The sequence below is a fragment of the Scomber japonicus genome, chromosome 4, assembly GCF_027409825.1.
Source record: "Scomber japonicus isolate fScoJap1 chromosome 4, fScoJap1.pri, whole genome shotgun sequence".
NCBI lineage: Eukaryota > Metazoa > Chordata > Actinopteri > Scombriformes > Scombridae > Scomber > Scomber japonicus.
The window spans coordinates 29,270,557-29,288,341 of NC_070581.1; the positions used below are offsets into that span (position 1 = coordinate 29,270,557).

At 37.8% G+C, this 17,785-nt stretch overlaps 4 protein-coding genes and 1 pseudogene across 4 annotated transcripts; all 5 read left to right on the top strand.

Annotated features, from left to right (window-relative positions):
• The first annotated feature begins 1,870 nt into the window (after window positions 1-1,870).
• Window positions 1,871-3,407, top strand: LOC128357676 (P2Y purinoceptor 1-like). The gene is made up of 2 exons (XM_053318046.1): window positions 1,871-2,418; window positions 2,969-3,407. Exons 1-2 carry the CDS (start codon window positions 1,871-1,873, stop codon window positions 3,405-3,407), a joined length of 987 nt encoding a protein of 328 aa, XP_053174021.1.
• Window positions 3,408-4,371: 964 nt separating this feature from the next.
• LOC128357677 (P2Y purinoceptor 1-like) lies at window positions 4,372-5,364 on the top strand. Its single transcript, XM_053318047.1, has one exon. It carries the CDS (start codon window positions 4,372-4,374, stop codon window positions 5,362-5,364), a length of 993 nt encoding a protein of 330 aa, XP_053174022.1.
• A 4,625-nt stretch (window positions 5,365-9,989) lies between these two features.
• Window positions 9,990-10,982, top strand: LOC128357678 (P2Y purinoceptor 1-like). Its single transcript, XM_053318048.1, has one exon. The coding sequence runs from the start codon at window positions 9,990-9,992 to the stop codon at window positions 10,980-10,982; it is 993 nt and encodes a 330-aa protein (XP_053174023.1).
• Window positions 10,983-13,529: 2,547 nt separating this feature from the next.
• On the top strand, window positions 13,530-14,511 carry LOC128357679 (P2Y purinoceptor 1-like; annotated as a pseudogene).
• A 1,566-nt stretch (window positions 14,512-16,077) lies between these two features.
• LOC128357680 (P2Y purinoceptor 1-like) lies at window positions 16,078-17,085 on the top strand. The gene has a single exon (XM_053318050.1). It carries the CDS (start codon window positions 16,078-16,080, stop codon window positions 17,083-17,085), a length of 1,008 nt encoding a protein of 335 aa, XP_053174025.1.
• The last annotated feature ends 700 nt before the right edge of the window (window positions 17,086-17,785 follow it).

Sequence of the window (17,785 nt, forward strand, 5' to 3'; positions counted from 1 at the left end):
GGAGTTCTAGCACCAAAGATTTTGTCTATCTCATTGTACTTACAGTATATAATAAACATAATTCTTTTCTCACTGACTTGTCTTTCCTGATTGAACTATACTCAGAATAATCAGTAGACCTAATACTGTTTATTCCTGCTCAGCTCAGACAGCTGCTCCAGAGAACACATCAGATATCCAGCTAAGATCTTAATATTAATTTCTTAATAAAACAAATATCTCAAGCAGCTGTTCTTACAAGTTTATACTGTAGCTGTCCATCTCATCTAGTAGCATTACTACAATATAAAATAGTCAGTCATTCTCCTATTATATTGTTTGAATGGGTATTACTTCTGCTGTATCAAGTAACTTTTTTTCACTTTTGTGTTTGTCGTGTTGCTGTTTCCACACCATTTTTCCGACAAACAGCAGTTCACTAAGTTCACAAGAAATGTGTGGCCTGAGTATGATCATGCAATATGTCTAGGGGCGGAGAAACAAGGTTGGGTCCAATGACGTCAATGGGAAGCTTAACTGCCTCACTCATCATTACCACTGACAAGTTACTGAAACAGAGATGCTTGAGATTATTGCTCATCTTGATTATTCTCTTCTCTGTTTCTTACATCCCCTATCATTTACTGAGGAACCTCAACCTCAGATAAACCAGATCAGCTCAGAGGGCAGCTCCAGCTAACTCATCAGATGTCCAGCTGTTTCTTTCTGTCAAACTCAGGCTGTGTGCCCGTAGCACAAACTGCAGATAGAAATTAACATCAGTTAAGATTTAAATATTGATTCCTTAATAAAACAAATATTTCAAGCAGCTGTTCTTACATGTTAATCATGTAGCTGTCCATCCAAACTATTAGATTACTATAAATAAATACATTTGTCAGTCAGTATCTTATTGTATAGTTTACTTCTGCTGTATCAAGAAACACTTTGTATTCTTTGCTGTCATTCTGACATGCTGAATGATCCACCAAATAAACAGGAAACTCAAACAACCACAGCCCTCTTATGTGTCAGTATCTCATTTCAGAACAAGCTTGCGGACTGCTTACGGTCATGTAATGTGGCTAGGGGTGGAAGAACAACGTTTGAGGCACGCTCTCTACTTGTGTAAAACAGGAAATGTGAGAAATGAAGTCGTCCTATTAATACACTGCTAACAGTACTGACAGTGTTTGAACTTCACAGACTTTGACAAGCTCATTTCAACTTAAAATCATGACCATTATAAATCTGTAAATCTGTCATATTGAGCCATAAATGTACAATGTAATGTCCCTAATATAGTATGGCACTATAGCTTTTTAGATACAAATTTAAACAGGAGTAAATGTTGCATTTTTAATGAACTATTTTCAGCTGTTGGAATGACTCAAACTAAAAGTACAATGCCCATGTTTATAATACTGAATCATTAACATAATGAGAGCAACATGAGGCTTATTGGTGTGATTCTTACAGTTTTCGGACAAGGATACATTTCAATAGTGCAGAATAAAACATAACAGGTTTTAAATTGGCAATACTTGATAGAAGGACCAATTCATTGGTTTTGTCTTTTCATTGAATTTGCATTGAGTGAAATTAAATACAGAATCTGATAATACGAATGATGAACATTCATGTGACAGTAAGAGTCAATTCCTGTCTTAGTGAGAAGCTTTGGGTTTGCACTTCATCTTTCACTCATTTCTGTGACCGGATATTTAAAAGTGACCATAATTAGACATTGCAGAGGAAGTCATCTCAAAAACATTATCACATTTTTTTTTATCATGCTATTCTTAATTCTCAGCACATATCAAGAAAACACCATTTGCAGAGGGGATTTGTGAAGGGAAGGATCCGTAATAACTAAATTGCAGAAGACAGAATGAATAACACAGCTTGTCCTGATGTCAATTTTGGCTTTGAACACAGATTCCTGCCTCCTGTTTTCATCTCAGTATTCATCGTTGGTCTGGTGGCTAATGGATGGGGATTGAAGTCGTTGCTGCAGAAATGGAGGAAACTAAAGATCATCAATGTTTTTGTTCTCAACATTGGTGTTGCGGATATTTTATATCTGCTCACACTCCCATTTCTGATGGTGTACTATTTTATGGGGAGTAAATGGATCTTTGGAGTCACATTCTGCAAGATAACAAGATTCTGCTTCAACCTGAATTTATATGGCAGCATTGGGTTCCTTACTTGTATAAGTGTGTACAGGTACCTGGCCATTGTCCATCCAGTGAGAGTGATGAGAAGATTAACTGTCACCCACTCTGTGGCTATCTCAATCATGGTTTGGCTGTTGGTGAGTGTTCAAAGTCTCCCGAACATGTTCTTTATCAAGACATTTGGAAACACCACTGAAAGTTGCTACGATACCACCCATCAGACATACGTTGAGGATTACCTGAAATACAGCTTCGGATGGACACTCACTGGATTTTGCATCCCCTTATTTGTCACACTGGGCTGCTATGGACACATAGCTATAGTTTTATGGACTAGAAAGAGAATTGATAAGGTACAGAAACAGAGAAGTTTGACATTGTTGCTCATCTTAATTCTTCTCTTCTCTGTTTGTTACATCCCCTATCATTTACTGAGGAACCTCAACCTCTGGGTTAGAGTTCTGCTCAAACAGCGGATATGCTATGAATGGTTTAATGGAGTCTACGTAGCTCATCAGATAAGTCGTGGACTTGTGTGTCTGAACAGTGTTCTTAACCCTCTGGTTTACCTCCATGGAAATGAAGATATTCCTGCTCAGCTCAGACAGCTGCTCCAGCGAGCTCGTCACATGTTCAGCCGTCCGCCTTCAACAAACTCTGGTAATGTGTCGTTGACACAAATGACCAATTTGAGTCACTCAGTTTAATACTTGAAGAATATGTTTTCCCAATATGTTCAACATGAACATGCATTTGTAACTTTTTACCAAAAGTAATTATTACGTTTACCTGAAATACAGCCTTGAATAGACATTCGCTGGATTTTGTGTCCCATTCCTCATCACACTGGGTTGCTATGGACATGTGACTATCATTCTCCACCGCAAAGATACCACTGATAAGGTACTGAAACAGAGATGCTTGAGATTATTGCTCATTTTAATTATTCTCTTCTGTGTTTGTTACATCCCCTATCATGTACTGAGGAACCTCAACCTCTGGGTAAGAGTTCTGTCCAAACAGCAGATATGCTATGAATGGTTTAATGGAGTCTACGTAGCTCATCAGATAAGTCGTGGACTTGTGTGTCTGAACAGTGGTCTGAACCCTCTGGTTTATCTTCATGGAAATGATGATATCTCTGCTCAGCTCAGAGAGCTGCTCCAGCGAGCTCGTCAGATGTCCTGCTGTTCCTTTCTGTCAAACTCAGGCTGTGTGCCCGTAACACAAACTGCAGATAGAGATTAACATCAGTCCAAAAGTCAAAGTCAAGTCAAAGTCGCATTATTGTAAATACTAACTACATGTAGAGGACATAAAGCAGATTGAAATGTTTCTCTCTGACCCACGGTGAGGTAGACAACAATGCCAGTTAAGATTTTAGTATTAATTCCTTTATTAAACAAATATATCAAGTAACTATTCTTACATGTCTGTCATGTAGCTGTCTATCCAAACTATTAGATTACTATAAATGAATTAAATTGTCAGTCAATCTCTTATTGTATAGTTTACTTCTGCTGTATCAACTAATGATTTATTCTTTTGTAATTGTTGTGATGTTTTTCTGACATGCTGAATGATCTTCCAAATAAACAGAAAATTCAAACAGCCACAGCCCTCTTACGTGTCAGTATATAATTTCAGAACAAGCTTGTTGACCGATTATGGTCATGTAATGTGTCCTGAGGTGGAGAAACAAGGTTTGATGCACGCTCTCTACTTGTGTAAAACAGGAAATGTGAGAAATTAAGTCATCCTATTAATACACTGCTAATAGTTTTGACATTGTTGAAACTTCATGTAACTTGTAATGTAATTTACAAAAACGGCAAAATAATTCCCTAACATAGCATGGCACTATAGCTTTTTAGTTAACATTGCTTAAACAGGAGTCAATTGTGCATTTTTAAAGAACTATTTTCAGCGATGGATGAACCAGCCTTGTTCTATAATGGGCATGATCCGCATTCATGTAAGAGTAAGTGTCAGTTTCTGCTTTGTTAGAGGGTTATCTTTCACTCATCTCTGTGACTGCAAAGTTAAAAGTGATCTCAAGTAGAGGCTGTACAGGAAGTCACCTAAAAAAAAACAACTTGCCCTCTAGCTTTTTCTTTTGTCTTAAAACTCTTATTTCTCATCAGAGTTTTTGGAAAACATCAGTGTACTAACGGAGAGAAGGATCTGTAATAACTGATTTTCAGCAGACAGAATGAATAAGACATTCTGTGTAATCAGCTTTGACTTTGAACACAGATTCCTGCCTCCTGTTTACATCTCAGTATTCATCGTTGGTCTGCTGGCTAATGGATGGGGAATGATGTCTTTGCTGCAGAAATGGAGGAAACTAAAGATCATCAATGTTTTTCTTCTGAACCTTGGCCTTGCAGATATTTTGTACCTGCTCACACTCCCATTTCTGATGGTGTACTATGTTATGGGGAGTAAATGGATCTTTGGAGACACATTCTGCAAGATAACAAGATTCTGCTTCAACCTGAATTTATATGGCAGCATTGGGTTCCTTACTTGTATAAGTGTGTACAGGTACCTGGCCATTGTCCATCCAGTGAGAGTGATGGGAAGATTAACTGTCACCCACTCTGTGGCTATCTCAATCATGGTTTGGTTGTTGGTGAGCATTCAATGTCTCCCTGACATGTTCTTTATCAAGACATTTGGAAACACCACTGAAAGTTGCTACGATACCACCCATCAGACATACGTTGAGGATTACCTGAAATACAGCTTCGGATGGACACTCACTGGATTTTGCCTCCCCTTACTCATCACACTGGGTTGCTATGGACACATAGCTGTAGTTTTATGGACTAGAAAGAGAATTGACAAGGTACAGAAACAGAGAGGTTTGAAGTTGTTGCTCATCTTAATTCTCCTCTTCTCTGTTTGTTACATCCCCCATCATTTACTGAAAAACCTCAACCTCTGGTCAAGAGTTCTGCACAAACAGCGGATATGCTATGAATGGTTTAATGGAGTCTACATTGCTCGTCAGATAAGTCGTGGACTTGTGTGTCTGAACAGTGTTCTCAACCCTCTGGTTTACCTCCATGGAAATGAAGATATTCCTGCTCAGCTCAGACAGCTGCTCCAGCGAGCTCGCCACATCTTCAGCCGTCCGCCTCCAACAAACTCTGGTAATGTGTTGATGACAGAAATTACTGATTTGAATCAGGGAGTTTAATTCATAAAAAATATTATTTCCCAGAAACATGTTAAACATGAGCATTCAGTTGTAATTTTTCATCAAAAATAATTATGTTTCTAATTTCATATTTGTCCCTCTTCTATGTATTGTCTCAGCAGTAGCAGTGCAGTTTGATTTGCCTTGTTGTTAAAAATGTGTTACATAAATATATAAATAAACTTGCCTTGGCTTGTATCTTGCTTAGTTCAGTGTTTGCAGTTTGCAGCTTATGTAACCACCAAACCTCTGAGTTTGCAAGAGATTGCAAGTTAGATTTCATTCATGCCAATATTTCAATTTGTGTGATTATAGTGAAACAATGTGTAGCGTAACAACGTTAACAATATATGAAACAACATGACTTAATCAAATTAAAATACTGTTTAAGTTCATATATGCTGTTGTTATCATCTATGTATAATTCAAACTTGTATATGTGGAAAATTGTGTGAAAAACTTTTAAAATCACTTAAATAATAAATTCTCTAAATCTATGAGTCTCAGTGTATTATTATTATTGTTCAGAAAGGTTTGTAGTATTTTCTCTCAAGTAGGAACTCTACCACCAGAGGGAGACTCGTACTTTTTTGTGTGGGTGAAAAACTGCCCCTGAATCATCTCATCAACTCTTTGCACATAAACACCATCTTACATGATATGAACAACATGCATCTGTACTTTAAGTGCTAAAACTGCACTGCAAAAACTTAATTTCTAAGTAAGTGAATTAATTTATATTCTGATTTAAAATCAGTTTTTGACTTATTGTGCATATAAATTGGATTATGTTGACTATGCAGGGGTGTTTGACCTAATTTAAGTAAATATCACTTGCCTTGTCTTAATTTGCCATGTTTATAATAAAGCTAAATAATATCAGTCATATTAGCATAGATTTTACATCTATAGCACAGACATCACAACAGTATGAAATAATTATTATTGGTTAAAAGAAAAAAAGCCATCAAATCTTGTAATTCCATATTCAACAATAAACATGTTTATGTTTTAGGGCATAGTGCGTTCACACTGAAGAACAAGCGAAAACTCTGAAGTACCCGGATGGTGCACTCATAACGGACAAAAAATCCAGTGTGAGATGATGGACACTACTCACACTAAACGGACGCCATTTTGCCTACGTAGCGGAAGGGGAGGGACTTTTTGCCCAGTTTTATGATTTCAATAATGGCGGCCAGCAGTGAGATGCAAGCGATGGAGGCCCGTCACTTCCGCTAAGTGCAAAACGTCAGTGTTCCATTTGAGACAATACTTACCCACGACAGTGTGCACTACAGAGATAAGTGCTCAGTGCGCACTACGCACTACATTCCGGTGCACTCACGTAAGTGCTCCATTTGAGACACAGGCTAAGACTCAACAGGAATGCTACGAGCTCTTTGATTCTGCAGGTACAGCTGTGTTATAAGATGAAGCATGCTTAACATACTGTCATGGATGCTCCCTCCACATCTAATGTTTCCTAGTGTGTTGAGTTTCCTCTTCCTCCATGTTTCTGTGTCCTTGTCAGTGGCTGTGTTCAAAACCGCATACTACATACTTCTATACTACATACTTCCACCCTACACACTAAACGACCAGATAGTAAGCAGACCGTTAACACAAGTAAACTACACGATAACCCACAATGCCTTTCGTCCCTACCCGAGCTGAAATCAGCAGGCTGAAGCGGATTTCATTTTAGGTCTAACTCTGTAAATATACCACTTTATCCACATTTATAACCTTTTTAGGCGAGAAAGTAGCCCTTTAGATCCACAATGTGGTGCTAATTTGGTCAAATAACACCTGTTTAACGTTTTGTTCCTGCGAATTCGGAGTTAGCTGTAGCGAGTAACGCACTTCCGGTCATTTTCATAAAATAAAACACCCGTTGCCTTTTATTATTAAGAAAACCATAACGATAGAATTGGTGCTTTTATTTTGAAAACAGGAAGCGAACATAACCTCGCTGCAGCTAACTTGTGACTGTGTGTGACGTTTGTATTTTGTCTTTTTTCTGAAGTTACTTTGCATTTCGGGTAATGTGAGTGTGAGTAGTCAGCTCTTGATGCATACTCTGCATTTCTGGAGAATCTAGTAAACCATCCAGGAACTTCTCACATACTCTAAATCACATACTACGCAGTTGAAACAGACTACATACTTCAAATGACGTCAGAGTTAGTACGAGCAGTAGGAAAGTATGAGGTTTCGAACAGACCCTCTGTGTTTTGTGGCATGCTGCTGGTGTGGGTGGATCCTTCTCTCTCTGGTTGCTGGCTCCCACCATAGACTGTATATAAGAAATGGACGTAACATCCGTGACGTCACCCATTGGTTTGTGGACTGCTGCTCGGAAGCCAATAGTTTCGAATCTAGGCAGCGCCATCTTGAGAATTTCAGGTGCATGCTGGGAAAAAAAGAACACGGATTCTACTTATATGGGCATGAGGCGGAGTCATGGACGGAAGTATGGGCGGGACTAACGGCGGAGCGGGGAGGCTGCGATTGGTTGCGAGGGCTGGATCTCAAGGACATTGGTCAATCACCCTGTCAATCACAACGTAGCCACGTAGCCTGCTTTATCGTCAAATATAAAATCAGGGAGGCCAAAAAGTCCCAAATGAACATCATACTGCATTGAAGAAGGCGTTAAACTAGCGATTGAGACCATAAACACATTTTGAAAACGTTTACTGAGGTTAGAAATCAAGTGAGAAGTTGGTGAATTCTCCATTGACTTGTATAGAGCAAGAAGTCTTTTTGAACACAAAACGGTCGCCCCCCTGGTGGCCTTTTGATAGAATGCAGCTCTAAGTTACTTCCGCATAGGCTTCTTTTCAGAGGATAGGTACTCCCCGCCTGGCTCCCACCTCCATTCACCTGTGTCACATTCCTCTCTCTCCCAGTCAATCATACTCACCTGCTCCTCATCTACTCATCAACCTGCAGTGCATATTTTTCCCCCCGGATCTTCAACCACTTATCACCAGATTGTCGTACTTGCCACAGTGGTGTTGTAGCTCTTGGCCGAATCAAGCTGGTTTCTTGTGTTCATGTTATTCGACACATACTTACTTCTCCTTACTTGTGCCCAGGAACCTTTGCTTGCCATACTGCCTGCCAGTGACCAGAGAGGAGCGCTACCATCCACCTGTCTGTATCTACACTAGATTCAGTCGCTGCCTGGTTTCTTTTCTACCCCCGTTGTTTTCCCTGCACTGCCTGGACTGCCCCAATCCTCACACTTTGCATTTTGTGAATAAATTCTTCTAATCTTCCCCGGTCTTGGTGTTCTGCGCTTGGGTCCCTCAGTTCACCATAACGCATACTAACATTTGTAATTTAGTAAAAAAAACAAAACACACAAAGTACAAAAGATAACACAGATGGAAATGTTATTATTTTTGCAAGTATTTGGTTGTAAAAAAAAACAGTACTGAAATCTTGACCTGATGATGGTGCTTGGTGAAAAGTCAGAGGGTCACTAAAGTCATTGAGAGTCATCCTAATGAGGATCATGAATGTCAGTGCCAAACTTTGCCAAAGTCCATGCAGATTAACATCAGTTCAAAAGTCAAAGTCACATTATTGTAAATACTAACTACATGTATAGGACATATAGTGGATTTAAATTATGTCTCTCTCTGACCCACGGTGAGGTAGACAACAATGCCAGTTAATTAATTGCCATTCATTTCTTTATTAAACAAATATATCAAATAACTATCCTTACAAGTATGTCATGTAGCTGTCCATCTAAACTATTAGATTACTATAAATGAATTAAATTGTCAGTCGATCTCTTATTGTATAGTTTACTTCTGCTGTATCAACTAATGATTTTTTGTTTTTGTGTTTGTTGTGCTGTTTTTCTGACATGCTGAATGATCTTCCAAATAAACTGGAAATTCAAACAACCACAGCCCTCTTACGTGTCAGTATATAATTTCAGAACAAGTTTGTTGACTGATTATGGTCATGTAATGTGTCCTGAGGTAGAGAAACAAGGTTTGACGCACGCTCTTTACTTGTGTAAAACAGGAAATGTGAGAAATGAAGTCATCCTATTAATACACTGCTAATAGTTTTGACATTTTTGAAACTTCATGTAACTTGTAATGTAATTTACAAAAACGGCAAAATAATTTCCTAACATAGCATGGCACTATAGCTTTTTAGTTAACATTGCTTAAACAGGAGTCAATTGGGCATTTTTAAAGAACTATTTTCAGCAGTGGATGAACCAGCCTTGTTCTTTAATGGGCATGATCCCCATTCATGTAAGAGTAAGTGTCAGTTTCTGCTTTGTGAGAGGGTTATCTTTCACTCATCTCTGTGACTGCAAATTAAAAAGTGATCTCAAGTAGAGGCTGTACAGGAAGTCGTCTAAAAAAAACAAACTTGCCCTCTAGCTTTGGGTTTTCACTTCATCTATCACTCATCTGTGTGACCACAAAGAGTGGTCTCAAGTAGAGACTGTACAGGAAGTCTTCTCAGAAACCAAAGGGTCATAATTTCTTTTGTCTTACTACTTTTATTTCTCATCAGAGTTTTTGGAAAACATCAGTGTACTAACGGAGAGAAGGAACTGTAAGAATTGATTTGCAGAAGACAGAATGAATAAGACATACTGTTTCATCAGCTCTGACTTCAAGAGCAGATTCCTGCCACCTGTTTACATCTCAGTATTCATCGTTGGTCTGCTGGCTAATGGATGGGGATTGAAGTCTTTGCTGCAGAAATGGAGGAAACTAAAGATCATCAATGTTTTTCTTCTGAACCTTGGCCTTGCAGATATTTTGTACCTGCTCACACTCCCATTTCTGATGGTGTACTATTTTATGGGGAGTAAATGGATCTTTGGAGTCACATTCTGCAAGATAACAAGATTCTGCTTCAACCTGAATTTATATGGCAGCATTGGGTTCCTTACTTGTATAAGTGTGTACAGGTACCTGGCCATTGTCCATCCAGTGAGAGTGATGGGAAGATTAACTGTCACCCACTCTGTGGCTATCTCAATCATGGTGTGGCTGTTGGTGAGTGTTCAATGTCTCCCTGACATGTTCTTTATCAAGACATTTGGAAACACCACTGAAAGTTGCTACGATACCACCCATCAGACATACGTTGAGGATTACCTGAATTACAGCTTCGGATGGACACTCACAGGATTTTGCCTCCCCTTACTCATCACACTGGGTTGCTATGGACACATAGCTATAGTTTTATGGACTAGAAAGAGAATTGACAAGGTACAGAAACAGAGAAGTTTGATTTTGTTGCTCATCTTAATTCTTCTCTTCTCTGTGTGTTACATCCCCTATCATGTATTCAAGAACATCAACCTCTGGTCAAGAGTTCTGTCCAAACAACTGATATTCTATGAATGGTTTAATGGAGTCTACGTAGCTCGTCAGATAAGTCGTGGACTTGTGTGTCTGAACGGTGTTCTTAACCCTCTGGTTTACCTCCATGGAAATGAAGATATTCCTGCTCAGCTCAGACAGCTGCTCCAGCGAGCTCGTCACATTTTCAGCCGTCCGCCTCCAACAAACTCTGGTAATGTGTTGATGACAGAAATTACTGATTTGAATCAGGGAGTTTAATTCATAAAAAATGTATTTCCTAGAAACATACTAAACATGAGCATTCAGTTGTAATTTTTCATCAAAAGTAATTATGTTTCTAATTTCATATTTCTCCCTCTTCTATGTATTGTCTCAGCAGTAGCAGTGCAGTTTGATTTGCCTTGTTGTTAAAAATGTGCTATATAAATATATATATGAACTTGGCTTGTATCTTACTCAGTTTTGTGTTTGCAGTATGCAGCTTATGTAACCACCAAACATCTGAGTTTGCATGAGATTGCAAGTTAGATATCATTCATGCCAATATTTCAATTTGTGTGATTATAGTGAAACAATGTGTAGCGTAACAGCATTAACAATATATGAAACAACATGACTTAATCAAATTAAAATACTGTTTCGGTTCATATATGCTGTTGTTATCATCTATGTATAATTCAAACTTGTATATGTGGAAAATTGTGTTTATGTATGCAGAGAAAAACTTTTAAAATCACTTCAATAATAAATGTTCTAAATCTATGAGTCTCAGTATATTATTATTATTATTGTTCAGAAAGGCTTGTAGTATTTTCTCTCAAGTAGGAACTCTTCCACCAGAGGGAGACTCGTACCTTTTTGTGTGGGTGAAAAACTGCCCCTGAATCATCCAAACTCTTTGCACATAAACACCATCTTACATGATATGAACAACATCATTCACTTGTACTTTAAGTGCTAAAACTGCACTGCAAGAAGTTAATTTCTAACTAAGTGAAATAATTGTATATTCTGATTTAAGATCTTTTTTTGACTTATTGTGCATATAAATTGGATTATGCTGACTATGCAGGGGTTTTGACCTAATTCAAGTAAATATCACTGTAGGTACAGCTGTGTTTTACTGTAAGATGAAGCATGCTTAACATACTGTCATGGACTCTGTATCTACACTAGATTCAGTCGCTGTCTGGCTTCTTTTCTACCCCCATCCTCACATATTGCATTTTGTGAATAAATTCTTCTAATCTTCCCCGGTCTTGGTGTTCTGCGCTTGGGTCCCTCAGTTTGCCATAACGCATACCAATATTTGTAATTTATAAAAAAAAAAAAGTACAAAAGATAACACAGATGGAAATGTAAGTATTTGGTTGTAAAAAAAAAAAACAGTACTGAAATCTTGACCTGATGATGGTGCTTGGTGAAAAGTCAGATGGTCACTAAAGTCATTGAGAGTCATCCTAATGAGGATCATGAATGTCAGTGCCAAACTTTGCCAAAGTCCATGTAGATTAACATCAGTTCAAAAGTCAAAGTCACATTATTGTAAATACTAACTACATGTAGAGGACATAGTAGATTTAAATTATGTCTCTCTCTGACCCATGGTGAGGTAGACAACAATGCCAGTTAATTAATTGCCATTCATTCCTTTATTAAACAAATATATCAAATAACTATCCTTACAAGTTTGTCATGTAGCTGTCCATCCAAACTATTAGATTACTATAAATGAATTAAATTGTCAGTCAACCTCTTATTGTATAGTTTACTTCTGCTGTATCAACTAATGATTTTTTTGCTTTTGTTCCAAATAAACAGGAAATTCAAACAACCACAGCCCTCTTACGTGTCAGTATATAATTTCAGAACAAGCTTGTTGACCGATTATGGTCATGTAATGTGTCCTGAGGTGGAGAAACAAGGTTTGATGCACGCTCTCTACTTGTGTAAAACAGGAAATGTGAGAAATTAAGTCATCCTATTAATACACTGCTAATAGTTTTGACATTTTTGAAACTTCATGTAACTTGTAATGTAATTTACAAAAACGGCAAAATAATTCCCTAATATAGCATGGCACTATAGCTTTTTAGTTAACATTGCTTAAACAGGAGTCAATTGTGCATTTTTAAAGAACTATTTTCAGCCGTGGATAAATACACATTAATACAAATTTGGAGCTATAGTTAGTATTAGATGCTATAGGATGCTTTCTCTTGGAATGACTGAAAGTAAAGTTTATAATACTGAATCATCAACATAATGAGAGCAACCTGAGGCTTATTGGTATAATTCTTACAGTTTTGGACATTTCTATAGTGCAGAATAAAACATAACAGGTTTTAAATTGACAATACTTGTTAAAATGATAAAATCATTATTTATTTAGTCTTTCATTGGATTTGCAGATAGTAAAACAAATACATTATATCACCAGCCTTGTTCTATAATGGGCATGATCCGCATTCATGTAAGAGTAAGTGTCAGTTTCTGCTTTGTTAGAGGGTTAGCTTTCACTCATCTCTGTGACTGCAAATTCAAAAGTGATCTCAAGTAGAGGCTGTACAGGAAGTCACCTAAAAAAAAGCTGACCATGTAGCTTTGGGTTTTCACTTCATCTATCACTCATCTGTGTGACCACAAAGAGTGGTCACAAGTAGAGACTACAGGAAATCTCCTCAGAAACCAAAAGGTCATAATTTCTCTTGTTTTACTACTCTTTATTTCTCATCAGAGTTTTTGGAAAACACCAGTGTACTCACGGGGGGAAGGAACTGTAATGATTGATTTGCACAAGACAGAATGAATAAGACGTCCTGTGTTATCAGCTTTGACTTTCCAAGCAGATTCCTGCCTCCTGTTTACATCGTAGTATTCATCGTTGGTCTGGTGGCTAATGGATGGGGATTGAAGTCTTTGAAGCTCAACTGGAAGAAACTGGGGGACATCAATGTTTTTGTTCTCAATCTCGGTCTCACAGATATTTTGTATCTGTTCACACTCCCATTTCTGATGGTGTACTATTTTATGGGGAGTAAATGGATCTTTGGAGACACATTCTGCAAGATGACAAGATTCTGCTTCAACCTGAATTTATATGGCAGCATTGGGTTCCTTACTTGTATAAGTGTGTACAGGTACCTGGCCATTGTCCATCCAATGAGAGCAATGGGAAGATTAACATTCACACGGTCTGTGGCTATCTCAATCATGGTTTGGCTGATGGTGAGTGTTCAATGTCTCCCTGACATGTTCTACATCAAGACATTTGGAAACACCACTGGGAGATGCTACGATACCACCCATCAGACATACGTTGAGGATTACCTGAAATACAGCCTCGGATGGACACTCACAGGATTTTGCCTCCCCTTACTCATCACACTGGGTTGCTATGGACACATAGCTATAATTTTATGGACTAGAAAGAGAATTGACAAGGTACAGAAACAGAGAAGTTTGACGTTGTTGCTCATCTTAATTCTTCTCTTCTCTGTTTGTTACATCCCCTATCATGTATTCAAGAACCTTCAACTCTGGGCAAGAGTTCTGTCCAAACAGCGGATATGCTATGAATGGTTTAATGGAGTCTACATTGCTCATCAGATAAGTCGTGGACTTGTGTGTCTGAACAGTGCTCTCAACCCTCTGGTTTACCTCCATGGAAATGAAGATATTCCTGCTCAGACAGCTGCTCGAGCGAGCTCGTCACATTTTCAGCCGTCCGCCTCGAACAAACTCTGGTAATGTGACCATGACACAAATTACTGATTTAAATCAGTGAGTTTAATTCATAAAAAAGTATTTTCCTAGAAACATGTTAAACATGAGCATTCAGTTGTAATTTTTCATAAAAAATAATTATGTTTCTAATTTCATATTTGTCCCTCTTGTATTGTCTCAGCAGTAGCAGTGCAGTTTGATTTGCCTTGTTGCTAAAAATGTGCTACATATATATATATATATATATATATATATATATATATATATATATATATATATACAGTATATGCTAAATATATAAATAAGTACTGGAAACTTGACCTGATGATGGTGCTTGGTGAAAAGTCAGAGGGTCACTAAAGTCATTGAGAGTCATCCTAATGAGGATCATGAATGTCAGTACCAAATTTTGCCACAATCCATGTAGATTAACATCAATTCAAAAGTCAAAGTCACATTATTGTAAATACTAACTACATGTACAGGACATAGTGGATTTAAATTATGTCTCTCTCTGACGCAAAGTGAGGTAGACAACAGTGCCATTTAGTATTAATTCCTTTATTAAACAAATATATCAAATAACTATTCTTACATGTTTGTCATGTAGCTGTCCATCCAAACTATTAGATTACTGTAAATGAATTAAACTGTCAGTCAATCTCTCATTGTATAGTTTACTTCTGCTGTATCAACTAATGATTTATTCTTTTGTAATTGTTGTGGTGTTTTTCTGACATGCTGAAAGATCTTCCAAATAAACAGGAAATTCAAACAACCACAGCCCTCTCACGTGTCAGTATATAATTTCAGAACAAGCTTGTTGACTGATTATGGTCATGTAATTTGTCCTGAGGTAGAGAAACAAGGTTTGATGCACGCTCTCTACTTGTGTAAAACAGGAAATGTGAGAAATGAAGTCATCCTATTAATACACTGCTAATAGTTTTGACATTGTTGAAACTTCATGTAACTTGTAATGTAATTTACAAAAACGGCAAAATAATTCCCTAACATAGCATGGCACTATAGCTTTTTAGTTAACATTGCTTAAACAGGAGTCAATTGGGCATTTTTAAAGAACTATTTTCAGTCGTGGATGAACACACATTCATACACATTTGGTGTTATAGTTAGTATTAGATGGTATAGGATGCTTTCTGTTGGAATGACTCAAATTAAAGTTTATGATACTGAATCATCAACATAATGAGAGCAACATGAGGCTTATTGGTGTGATTCTTACAGTTTTTGGACATTTCTATAGTGCAGAATAAAACATAACAGGTTTTAAATTGGCAATACTTGTTAGAAGGTTTTGTTTTTTCATTGGATTTGCCGACAGTAAAACAAATACAGAATATCACAAGCCTTATCCTATAATGGGCATGATCAACATTTGTGTAAGAGTCTATTCCTGTCTTTTGGGTTTGCACTTCATCTTTCACTCATTTCTGTGGCCGCATATTCAAAAATGATCACAAATAGTCACTGCACAGGAAGTCGTCTCTAAAAAATGATCACAATTTTTTTTTATCATGCTATTCTTAATTCTCAGCACATTTCTCGAAAACACCATTTGCAGAGGGGATTTGTGAAGGGAAGGATCTGTAATAACTAAGACAAAATGAATAACACATCTCGTCCTCGTGTGAATTTTGACTTTGAACACAGATTCCTGCCTCCTGTTTTCATGTCAGTATTCATCGTTGGTCTGGTGGCTAATGGATGGGGATTGAAGTCTTTGCAACAGAAATGGAGGAAACTAAAGATCATCAATTTTTTTGTTCTCAATCTTGGTCTTGCAGATATTTTGTACCTGCTCACACTCCCATTTCTGATGGTGTACTATTTCATGAAGAGTAAATGGATCTTTGGAGTCACATTCTGCAAGATAACAAGATTCTGCTTCAACCTGAATTTATATGGCAGCATTGGGTTCCTTACTTGTATAAGTGTGTACAGGTACCTGGCCATTGTCCATCCAGTGAGAGTGATGAGAAAATTAACTGTCACCCACTCTGTGGCTATCTCAATCATGGTTTGGCTGCTGGTGAGCGTTCAAAGTCTTCCAGACATGTTCTACATCAAGACATTTGGAAACACCACTGAAAGTTGCTACGATACCACCCATCAGACATACGTTGAGGATTACCTGAATTACAGCTTTGGATGGACACTCACTGGATTTTGCCTCCCCTTACTCATCACACTGGGTTGCTATGGACACATAGCTATAGTTTTATGGACTAGAAAGAGAATTGACAAGGTACAGAAACAGAGAGGTTTGAAGTTGTTGCTCATCTTAATTCTTCTCTTCTCTGTTTGTTACATCCCCTATCATGTATTCAAGAACCTCAACCTCTGGTCAAGAGTTTTACTAAAACGGCAGATATTCTATAAATGGTCTAATACAATCTACATTGCTCATCAGATAAGTCGTGCACTTGTGTGTCTGAACAGTGTTCTTAACCCTCTGGTTTACCTCCATGGAAATGAAGATATTCCTGCTCAGCTCAGACAGCTGCTCCAGAGAGCTTGTCCAATGTTCAGCCGTCCGCCTCCAAGAAACTCTGTTAATGTGTCGTTGACACAAATGACCGAATTCAATCAGAGTTTAATACATGAAAAATAGTTATTTTTCCAGTGATATGTTAAACATGAGTAGCCTATGCGGTTGTAATTTTTTGTCAAAAATAATTAGTGCCACGGGTGCACAGCTCCGAGGCACTCCTTTCCAGCAGCTGGAAAGGAGTGCCTCGGGGCAATGCTGGCGCGTAACTCCTCCCGCAGCTTTGAGAAAACCCCGACAATATATACATCAAAATGTGCGGCTCGATCGGGAAAGAGGTGCTAGGAGTTTTGGTTGAAATTCCAATTTTTCCCAAAGTTATTCCCAAAAAAACGGGAGATTTCTCCATTGGAAATGAATGGGAATTTTTTGAAAACCCCCAAAAATTTCACCTTTTTTCAGAGTCACCTAGCTCTCTCATAAGTGCACATAGAAACGTAATTCCAACTTTAAAATGGAGGAAAACTTGTGCTCTCTTGAAAAATACCAAACTGTTTTTCCATAAAATGAGGAGTGGAAATCACTTTTTCTTCAAAGTTAGAGTGGAAGCGGTCAAACGAGGAGTGGAAATCACTTTTTCTTCAAAGTTAGAGTGGAAGCGGCAGTTAGCTTGAGTGCAAGAAGCAGTACAAAATAACCTTAATTTTTATTTTTAACTCGAGCTCACAGCCAAACCATAAAAAAGAGACAAATCATTTTTTGGTCAAAATGTAGACATAGTTGTTGGGATTCATAAAATGGGACTTTGACAGGCAGGGTCTGC